Here is an 11,860-nt window from a genome sequence, read left to right as displayed (position 1 = left end):
GCTAGTTGATGCAAAAGCATAGAGCAGAATTAGGAGTTGCTAATAAGGGAGTTGCAGGGCCGGGGATTGGACAGCAAAAGTAGACCAAAGAATTGCTTATTCAAAAGGTTACTACATGGCTGACTAAATATCAGTATTCTGCTGCTCCTAAAAGTGTGTGAAGAAAAAACTACAAATTTATTTCATTTTTGGGCCTGTTTGTAAAATCTGCACAAGTTGGAGCCACATCATTCTAGGAGCAACTGGAAGGGACATAAGTATTCTGTCATACAACCTCTAATTGCACATAATTTAGAAAAAATAGTGAAGCTTTCCCTTGCTACTTTCACTGTGACCATCACTACTTCTGTGCAGTTTTCCTTTCCAATGTGTGTTATCTTAGAATGAAGGATCTGCCCCAAAAATGCTTTTACTTCACTTTGTTGACATAAAACAGTCAAATAATGAATGTGTTATATTAGTTTAGATTTTGGACTGTACGTAGTCAGCAATTATTTATTTAGTTTCAGGTAACAAAATACAGATTACTTGAATGCGTGATTTCTAATAAGCGAAATAAATTTGCCATATCTAACCAAAATACTCCATCGAGGGAAAGTATGTGCCATCTTTTAACCTTGTCCCCTATTGTGTTAGCTTTAGTACAATTAAAAATATAAGCAGTATAAACTTCTTATTGTATGACATTTTATTGTCAGCAATCATGTTAGCAGCAATTCTTTAAAAATTGTAGTATTGAGGCAATTATAATCAGCAGAATGCCAGGCTGCAGCTCTGTACTGGACTTCACATCAGAAATGGAGAAAGCATTAGTAAATGATAATGTTCCTCACTCTGAAAAAAACCCCAAAATATCATGAAATCATGGAAGCCGTAGACAAATCTGTTAAAACTTGTTGCATAAAGGTTTTCATATGAAGGAAACAGCTATCTTCTGATTGGATCTTGTTTATAGCTAAATACATTTATGGAATCTCAACATATTTTTAAAAAAATAATGATCTCTAAAATCTTTGTATTTAAATATATAATAATTTAAAATATAAAATGTGATTCTTTTTAAATTGCTTGGCCATAATGAAAAAGTGTACGGAGCTGACACGTTAGCACATATGTAAAGTCTCTTGTCTCCAACATTTCTCCATCGCTGACTGAAGCCTCACTGTTTTTAACACATAAAAGGCAGTGAGGTGAACAGTATTATTTAAACTTTTTCAAAGGAAATAGCAAGAGTACTCTATTTTGGTAATTTGTAAGACAATACTTACCCTTTCCCCATTTTCATTAATTCAAATGCTTCATTGATTTTTTCTAATGGCATTTTTTCGCTCACCAGGAATTTAATGTCATATTTCTTTGCCATATAATCAGAAACAAGCATTGGTACTTCATCTCTGCCCTTAAAACCTATGCATAAAATCAAAAGAACATTTGTCAGTGATTTTTGTTCTCATCATGACTGAGAGTACAAAATATAGTAAAAAAAAATCTATGTATTGGAGAGTCCTTTGCCATGCACCTTATATATTTCAGTTTTTGTCTTAATGACCACTTTAGTATTTGCATTGGAATGCAGGAGTCATAGGAACACTGTACTTTTCTGTTATAGGAGTGCATCTGTTGAACACTGTCATGTTTTCATTCTCAGTGGATTGTTACATTGTACAGCAGCACATTTTTTTATAGATTTTTCTTTTTTTACCTCCAAACGCCGATCCTTTCATTGTTCGTCCCAACAGGAGTTTGCCAGGATGAAAAGAAAGTCTATCATCCGGACCTGCTACTCCAAGCACAACAGTGACCCCATTGCCTATGTAAGTCGATTCAAATGCAGTTTTCTGAATAAAGAAAGAATAAATAAGAATTGATAATATTGCTGCTATGGTCATGCACATTAGATTTAGTTTACATCCATATGCATACCTGTCAATGTTCCCAAATGAAAAAGTATAAATATGTAACCAATACCTTGCCCCAGCCATGCCCACACATGCATGATCCACCCATAACCCTGTTTACACCTACTGTATATACTGTAGCTTTGTAAATGAGAGATTGTTCCACCAGAATTAAGTTAAATGGAAGGTGTGCATATGAAGTATCTACTTCTGTATGACATCGTTGTTTTATAATAATCTACCTTCCAAAAATGTGGATAAATTGTTCCATGTCCAAATCCTGGACAGTGTTTTGTTTATTTCATTGGGCCCTGAAACACTTTTTTTATTGCAGGGCAACTAAGCCACAATATATGTAGATATATGGAAATTCATTTAAATACTTTGTAGTATGTTCACTGCACTAAAATGTTGGAGATAGAATTGAGGCTTCCATAATACCAAATAACTGGATTCCTTTAAAGAAAAAAAAATTGCACCATATTGTACAGTTTAATTTTAAGCTCGCCAACATGTGTTTTCTGCTCTGTAGTGTGTTAAGGGGCTGGTACTTTCTTTGTAGTTCTGTCAAAACTATTCTTATAGGGCATGAGTGGTGGAGGGAGGCATATTTTTGTGGGGAGAACACTGACTGCCCCAAGAAATGTGTAAGCATTTAAACTTCTATAAAATAATGCTGGCAGTGAAGAAATGGCCCGTGCTTACTGAAATAGACAAGATCCCAAGGTGTGCCACCCTGGACCAGCAGCCATGGGAGCAGATAAATGACAAAATAGGGATGCCACACACACAAATACATTCTGTAGACCTCCTCTAGTTGATAAACTATGGTGTCTGAGGAGTCAGTAACTCAAAAGTTATATGAGATAAAAAGTCTATTTTTGGGCCCTGTCCTGGTTTGCCCTAGACGAATCTCTGTTTTGGCCATTTATTAAAATGGCTCTGCATATGGTATATTTGCAAACAAAAATCCTTACCATTGTTTCAATATATCCAGTGCATTCAAAGGCAAAATCTACTTCGCCATTGGTCATGTCTCTAATGACCTCTTGAATTGGTTTGTCATAATCCTTTGGGCTTAAGCACTCAGTGGCTCCCAACTCTATGGCTTTTTCAAATTTATCCTTATGTGAGCCAACCCCAATAATCCGACCTGCTCCAGCGACTTTGCAGCCAACTATAGTTGAAAATCCCACACCTCCTAAACCAAATACAGCACATGTAGATCCTGGAGTAACCTGAAAAAAATATTTTTTTAATGCATTATAGCTAATAAGGATCCATATAAGATAATCAGACTACAATCAATGCTACCTTTTATATAGTTAATTGAATATTTCATCTACTAAAAAGGAGCAAGGGGATCTTGCAAATGTGTTCTTCAACAGGATAGCTGATTTAGGGGATCTCCAATGCTCTATCCAATATCAGAGGCCTATCATGTAACAGATACCACTCTGTAGTGATTAATAACAATGTGTCCATGGAAATTTAAAGTGGGGGTATCTTGGACAAGCCTAGATAATAATAGAGGACACTTCCACATACACTGTAAGGAATAGTGGCTTTATTCACAGTCTCAAATCTGTTTCAGCATTATTTAAGCATGATCAAAAATCAGGCTATAACACATTAGCATACTATGAGATAGTATATCTCTAGTTACCTTAGCAGTGTTCACTGCTGCACCATATCCAGTAGCAAATCCACATCCAATAAGGCAGCCTTCAACAGGAGCAGCAGGGTCTACTTTGGCAACGCATATGTCAGGTACAACAGTGTACTCCGTGAAAGTGCTTGTGCACATATAATGATAGATTTGTTTGCCTTTGCATGTAAATCTGCTCGTATTGTCTTGCATCAGACCTGTTTTGGCAATAAAGCTGGTAGAGAAAAAAACATCAATGCAAAATATACTTTCATTGTTTGTTTTTGTCTACAGAGTTTAATTTATAAGAAAAAGCACAATTTATAATAGGGAATTCCATATTCTATCAAAATGGCTTCTGCTATTTCTGACGCACAAATATCAGGGGTCCCTAGTTGCCATGCACAAATTCATTATAGTCAAAGGGGTCAATGCAAAATACATGACCCTTCTTGGGAATACTGCATGACACTTGGACAACTGAACTGAAAAAAGGCCTTCTTTTCCAACAGAGACCACATATTTGAGTGTATGAGCATGATTAAGCGATTTCCAGACCCCTGCTGCTGCAACTTGATCAGACAAGTTAAGGTGACCATATCCTTACAGATAGTCTGGTGTACCAAATGAATGGTTGTAAGTAACTGTACATTATGTAGTTTCATGTATCATTAATATAAAGACTGTATCTTGGCGATCTTTTTTACTGTATGATGGGCTGTGTACATAAAGACAGCAAGACGTCATACTGTTTTTTTTCTAGATTGACCATAAACATACAGATATTGTTGTACAAATAAGGGAACAGAAACAATGTTTATCTTGTCTGGTCACAGAAACAATTGATATCCATGCCATAATGATATATTATATAATGAACAGATGATTGTAGGAAACCTTGTATTGGACATGTGGACATGTATAGCCACCTTTAAAGGAGTTGTTCACCTTTAAATTCATTTTTAATATGATATAGGGAGTGCTAGTCTGCAACAATTTGCAACAGGTCTTTGTTTTCAATTTTTTAATTATTTCGTTTTTTGTTCAGCAGCTCTCCAGCCTGGAAATTCAGCAGCCATTTGGTTGCTAGGGTCCAATTTAACCTAGAAACCAGGGGCCCTAATAGAAAGATGAGTAATATAAAATAACAATAATTGTAGCCTCACAGAACAATCGTTTTTTGGATGTTGGGGTCAGTCACCCCATTAGAATGTTGGAAAGTCGGAAGAGGAAGGCAAAAATTCAAAAACTATAAACAACTATGGATAAACATAATTAAAACTTACTAGGAATAGGCCATTCTATAACATACTTAATGTTAACCTGATGGTGAACCAACCCTTTAAGTTATATGCAATACTTGCCAAATCAATTAACCATTATCCAGGGGGTCAGGAAACAGAGTGATTTCCACTCTCCGAACAAGGGCAAATAGAAAATTGTGACTACTGCTTTGACACTTGACAGATCTAATCTGTTAGAGCAAGGAACAGCCCAATTCAGATTCAGAGCGCAAGCACTAAAGTACAACTTACTCATTTTTATCACACAGGTTACAGTTTGGAGTCTTGCAAGCTCTGCACTGTCCACACTGGGGTACGAACAGCGGGATCACTTTGTCACCTAAAGGAAGCAAGTTAGAACTATGAAATGTGCTTTATATAAAGTTTGTATACATTTTGCATGGATATGAAGACAGTGCCTCCCTAGAAAAGTGAAATTTTGCTGCAGGTACTAGCAAGCTGCAGCTTAAGGAACATGTTTTAGGACATCATCAGGGGAAATCGTTGTCCTGCATGCGCTGTCCTAAGCAAGAGGAATGTGACATGGCATGCTTTTTTACTCACCCATCCTCTGAGGCTGATGTCACACCTCACTCCACGCTCCTCAGCCATCAGCTCTTGCTCCTCATTCCTCACTCCTCCCTCGTCAGCCATCCGTCCTGGGTCCTCACTTCTCACTCCTCCCTCGTCAGCCATGCGTTCTGGGTCCTCGTTCCTCACTCCTTCCTCCTCAGCCATCTGTCCTCAGTCGTCAGCGATCACTCCTCAGGGTGCGCATATTCAGCCCTGCACCCTGATTATAGTTATTTGTTCTTGCCATTTGTTTTAACCAATAGGCGTTTTAGGTTTTTTAATTGCAGCAGTCAAATTAGAGCGACGGCTGAGGAAGGAGAAGCTAGGACCCAGGACAGATGGCTGAGAAGGGAGGAGTGAGGACCCAGGTCGAATGGCTGAGGAGGGAGGAGTGAGGAGCAGAACCTGACAGCTGAGAAGGGAGGAGCTAGGTGTGACATCTGCTTTGAGGAGGGGTGAGTGGAAAAGCAGGTGACGTTGCATTCCTCAAGCATAGGAGATCCACATACAGGAGATGGATTTCCTCTGACGATGTCCTAATATGTGTTCCATAGCAGCTGGTAGAAAGTATCTCCTCAACCCAGAAGGATTGTGTGAGAAGTGCATGAAATTCAATTACATGTAAATTTATACAGGCAGAGATCCAGAATATGCACACAGAAGTCATATGCACAGCTAAAGGTAAATATAAATGCAATCCCATGACAGACATGAGCATTGCATTGCATCTGAGATCTATTTACAAATAATACTACACAAGTAATCTTACAATTATATTTTGTAAGTGGATGGAAGATTAACTTAGATTGCTGCTGAACAGAAATTGTGATTTATACATAGGGAAGAACATGACACACAAAAGGAAATAACTTTATAGGAAAAATGGACATTAGGGCCCCACTGCAAAGTAGCACATTGATGTCATCAAAAGTTAAAAAACTGTACTGCCTAATAGTTGTTTTTGAAATGTTAATTGCAACTGCTTTCCTGAGCATTCATGAAAAGAAGTAATACTCATACAAAACTCACCTGGTTGAACAACAGTCACACCTTCACCGATGCTTTCAAAACACCAATGGCTTCATGACCCAAAATATTTGGAAATTAACACCACCAAGTTTGTCGTTCAAAACACTGAGGTCTGAGCCACACACACCAGATGCCAGGATCTACAATACAAGGGAAAACAAAATAGCCAATGTAGTTAATAAAACAAATATATATTTAGAAAAAAGTTGGTTTGTAGGAACCTTAACAGTTAAAAAGATCACTTCCTGAAGGGAAGGAGGTGTGTATTAGTTATTCAGTTTAAGATAAGACCAAGAGAAAAGAAGTAAAACTCCCCTTACCTTTCACACCCCAAACCAATTAGGAATTAGACAAGTGCTTAACACAATAATTCAATAAATTAAATATGGTACCAGTAATTACTGGATTTAAAAGATGATATCTCTGTGCTTAAATCATTAATAGATTTCTTGTAAAAACAGTTGAAGTGCTAAGTGCTAGTTTGTTCTATAAGATAATACAATTCTTAAATTAGGATTATATAATACATGATTCAAACACCATTAGAAAAACACTTTTTAAGTGCCTAGTGCCACAACCTAAATGCAATCTCAGATTGCCAATGTGCGGAAACAATTAAGTAAAATTGGTTTTATGAAAGATAGTCAGAGCTGTCTCGTATAGGAAGTGAAATAAACCCAAACCGGCATTTGAGAAATAAAAGTAGGAAAATGAAAATAGAGAGGAGGTGGAGAAGTCCCAAGAAGCTGCTGCCTGGTTGTTTTTCTAGGCCTTGGGACCCCACACGGGGAGAAAGTAGAACACTGGGGACTGGGATCTCAAGTCTACCTTGCTGTCTTAAAAGGAGAGCTGAACTTCCCTATAAAACCAAAACAAATATATATATAACACATAGGGGCACATTTACTTAGCTAGAGTGAAGGAATAGAATAAAAATACTTTGAATTTCAAAGTATTTTTTTGGCTACTTCGACCTTCGACTACGACTTGACTTTGAATCGAACGATTCGAACTAAAAATCGTTCCACTATTCGACCATTCGATAGTCGAAGTACTGTCTCTTTAAAAAAACCTTCAACCTCCTACTTCGCCACCTAAAACCTACCGAGCATCAATGTTAGCCTATGGGGAAGGTCCCCATAGGCTTTCTAGCCAAATTCTGATCGAAGGAAAATCGTTCGATCGATGGATTAAAATCCTTTGCATCGTTCAATTCGAAGGATTTAATATTCGAAGCCGAAGGATTTAGCTTCAAGGGTCGAATATTGAGGGTTAATTAACCCTCGATATTCGACCTTTAGTAAACGTGCCCCATAACTTTTCTTAGATAATAAGTCACTAGACAAGACATGAATGGGCAGATTTATAAAAATGTGAGTTTAGAGCTTAATAAATAAAAAATTCACTTGTGTTCTTAATTAAGTATTAAAAGGAAAATAATGTATAGGAATATTATTGTATAATATAATTATAATTCTCAAGGTCTGTTTTTGTTGTGGGTGGGGGGCTCTGGGAGAGTGAACTCAAAAGCCAGTCAACATTTTTAGCTGTATGTTGGAAAAGGGCAGAAATACAAAGTTTAAAAAACAATTGCAAATAAGCACAGATTATCACTCTTTACATCATACTAAAAGTTAACTCAAAGGCGAACAACCCTTTAATATTTGACTTTGAAACATAAATATACATTCCAATTAAAATAACATTACCTTAATTCTGACTTCATGAGCTTTTGGGGGTGCAACTTCAATTTCCTCAATTTTAAGTGGTTTGTGTAGTTCCCATGCAATAGCCGCTTTACATTTGATCACCTAAAACACAAATAACTCGTAAGAACATATTTCTGTATATAATAAAAAAAATAAGCACTTTTGCCATCCAACCATGCATATTGCAGCTCTTATTCTATAGTCCATTTGAATAGTTATATCTCCCCTTAAAGGGGTTGTTCACCTTCCAAATACTTTTTTCAATTCAGTTGTTTTTAGATTGACAAAGACTTTTTTTCAATTACTTTCCATTATTTATTTTTTACTGTTTTTCCAAAATCTTTTCCAAAGTTTAAAGTTGAATGTCCCTGTCTCTGGTGTTTGTGTGGCAGCTCAGTAATTCAGGTGCAGACTCTAAACTGTTACAATTTTGCAACATTTAGTTGATACATTTCTGAGCAGCATTGCTGGAGGATTAGCAACTATTGTATCAATTCTAACAGCTGCCTGTAATGAAACCCAGAGATTCTGCTCAGCAGGGACAAAGATAAGAAATGTATCAACTAAATGTATCAATTTAGAACAGTTTACAGTGTCGGCAACCCCGTCTCCCAGTGCTGCTTCAGAAGGTGAAAAATGAGGTGAAATAACATGCTTGTTGCTGCTGGGTGCATTCTGGGAGTTGTAGTTCTGTAATAACTTGTTGTTGCAGGTTGCTTCTCTCTGGGCTAAAATATTCAGTTTTTTTACAGAATGATTAAAAAATGTAAACAACTGTTAACTAACGATTCTAAATTTGTTTTATATTAATATAATGGTAATGTTAAAGTATTTTGCATTAAAAATGTCATATTCGTGTCTTTAATTTTAAATCTCACAAAACTGTGTGTGTATGTTTTAATCATTATTCAAAAATAAACTCTACATGCCATAGATATGTGGAAAATACGTAAAAAGAAGAAGGAAAACAGCAATTTAAAAATATAACTGAATTCTAATCAAAAAAGGAAAACTTTCTAGAATATACTGGAATAAATAACTCAGTATACTTGTAGTTCTAAGTTCTCTAGCACACACACACCCACACACACACAGCACCTGTAGTCATAACAGCTTATTGACATTAGAATTGAATGTGCATATCAGATCATTACACTGCCAGAATTTTTATCAGTATTATAGGAAAAAAAGCAAATACTTTTCCTGTGGTGTCCATGTCTGTGGCTGCTTCAACAACTATTTCTGCTCTTTCCAGAAACTTAACAGTGAGTATCATGTAGGCGCTGGGACCACTCCCCATAAGCAGTATTTAGACATATGATTGGCTTGATTCGTACTCAGTCTTTAACGCCTTGTGATGCAAGCAGTGCAATCTATTGTTGCATTTCTGAGTGAAGGGAAAAACTGAACTGTTTGTCAAATATAGCGGAGAAAAAAAATGCTGTGTAATAGTGTTATCAGCATGTTTGACTCTTTCTGCCAGTCTTTGGAATAGTCAATGTAAACATATATAAGTTGTAGTATATAATATAATTAACTTTGCAATTTTTGTTATTTGTTATAACAAGGTGACCACAAGTTCCTTCTACACACTTGTGCAAAGATAGATTAGGAATATTATTAGATTAGGAATATGACATGATTTTGTGGGCAGAAGTGGGCAGTCAAACTGGACCACTCTAAATAGCAGGGGAAATTCTTACAGCCCATACAACTGCAGGAGAACAAACCTGTTTTGAAAATATAGGAAATGTTGGGCTCCTACTTTTTTTGTTTTTTTGTTTATTTGACGTGCATTCGAGATGTAGGTTTGAGCCTAAACCTAAACACATCATATATATATATATATATATATATATATATATATATATATATATATATATATATATATATATATATATATATATATATATATATATATATATATAGTGAAAAAGGATTGCGGTGCTCACAGGGTTTTAGTGAAAAAACAAAAAATTTTATTATTAAGCCTCAACGTTTCGATCCCCCACAGGGATCTTCGTCAGGAGCAAAAACAAAAACCTGACGAAGATCCCTGTGGGGGATCGAAACGTTGAGGCTTAATAATAAAACATTTTTTGTTTTTTCACTAAAACCCTGTGAGTGCCACAATCCTTTTTCACTGCTTATTTCCCATGCTAGCACCAAGGGATTAATTTTGTCTACGGACTGCACCATTCCTTTGGTTATATATATATATATCTATATCTATATATATATATATATATATATATATATATATATATATATATATATATATATATATATATATATATATATATATATTATATATATATTTTAAGTAAACAATAAAATGCAGCTCATCCCTTCCTTCATTGGGTGCATGTGGTCAGACCTGAAAATTTACCACAGCACTCCCAACATATAACCCCCTGGGAAAACCTGTTTTGCAAAACTGAACTGTAACTCTAAAAAAAAAAAGACGCTTTATGTTACAAAGTTTGTACAAAGCATGCATAAGCTGACACGTCCCATCAAGGCAGTGTCCATGCGTCTATCTAAGTGTAAAAAGTATTATCTTTGGGGGGGGGGGAGAAAGACCATACCTGCTTTTCTCTTTATTTCTCTTTATTTAGCATGATCTACTCCAAAGACACCATTAAGCGGGGGTTGGGAGAGCAGGCATTTAAGGAGAGCGCCACCTCCCCATAATATATAATTTAAATAAACAATGAAAGAGATCATGCTAAATAAAGAGAAAAGCAGGTATGGTCTTTCTCCCCCCAAAGTTAATACTTTTTGCACTTAGATAGGACTGACACAGGGGGCTATATGTTTCATTGCTGTGGTAAATTTTGTAATTTATATATATATATTTATATATATTATTATTTTTCTTTTTTTTCTTTCAGGTAGCATCCTACACAGCCAGCCAGGAGGAGAACTCTCTAGCAAATACTAAAGTTTACTGTTTTAAACCAGACCTCACAGGAGGCTATACTGCTGCCAATAAATAACTTTGCCTGTTATCATATGTAAAAATGATAAAAAAGACTTAAAAGTTACAGTTGCTGCTATCTAAATAATGCATGCCTACAAAGAAATGATCTGAAAGCTAAGCGCTGTTGGCAAATCTATGTTTGTCACGTTGTTACGTATATACATACATACAGTGTATTAAATCCTCATCAGCAGGTCTGGCATACTGTGTTTGTTTTGCTGCAAACTATAATTAATGATATTGTGTACATTAAAATATGACACCATCTGAAAGTCATGCTTCATTATCTTTCAAGGGTATTTTTTTCCATAGCAAATACTTGTGATAACTTTGAATCAGTTTAACTGCCAGTTGGTGGGCTCCTTAGCTGCCACGTGTTCCCTAGCAATCAGGGGCGCTTCGCTAATGAGGCGACTTGAGACTGTCGCCTCAGATGGCAGCACCCCACTAGTTACCAGGGGCGGCAAAAATGCTGGTACTTTAAGAGACAAATTTCCGGTTCTGAATTTGTCTCTTCTAGCTCAGAGAGCGCAGTTAAGCTCTCTGCGCTATTGCACTGGCCCTCTCTGCTGCCCTGGTGGACCCCCCCGGACCCCCTCAGGCGCAAAAAGTTAAGCGCAAGGGGGAGGGGGGGGCGGCAGCAACTGCTGCTGCCTCGGGTGGTGGAGGGGCCAGGATCGCCCCTGCTAGCAATGCATTCTTTCCATTCATTCAGTAAGAGTTTCTGCAGTGACAAA

General features: G+C 36.6%; 1 protein-coding gene across 1 annotated transcript; it reads right to left on the bottom strand.

Moving 5' to 3' along the window:
- Positions 1-673: 673 nt before the first annotated feature.
- On the bottom strand, positions 674-9,390 carry adh1-a (alcohol dehydrogenase 1). The gene is given in 11 exon segments (XM_041590737.1): positions 674-834; positions 1,269-1,407; positions 1,703-1,838; positions 2,876-3,136; positions 3,565-3,781; positions 5,082-5,169; positions 6,432-6,470; positions 6,473-6,512; positions 6,515-6,571; positions 8,141-8,242; positions 9,339-9,390. Coding segments are annotated over 11 exon segments (1,122 nt in total). The 5' UTR covers positions 9,357-9,390; the 3' UTR covers positions 674-809.
- Between the last annotated feature and the right edge of the window lie 2,470 nt (positions 9,391-11,860).

The sequence above is a fragment of the Xenopus laevis genome, chromosome 1L, assembly GCF_017654675.1.
Source record: "Xenopus laevis strain J_2021 chromosome 1L, Xenopus_laevis_v10.1, whole genome shotgun sequence".
NCBI classification, from domain to species: Eukaryota; Metazoa; Chordata; class Amphibia; order Anura; family Pipidae; genus Xenopus; species Xenopus laevis.
The sequence above is the reverse complement of the archived record's forward strand: the minus strand, read 5'-3'. Positions and strand labels throughout refer to the sequence as shown.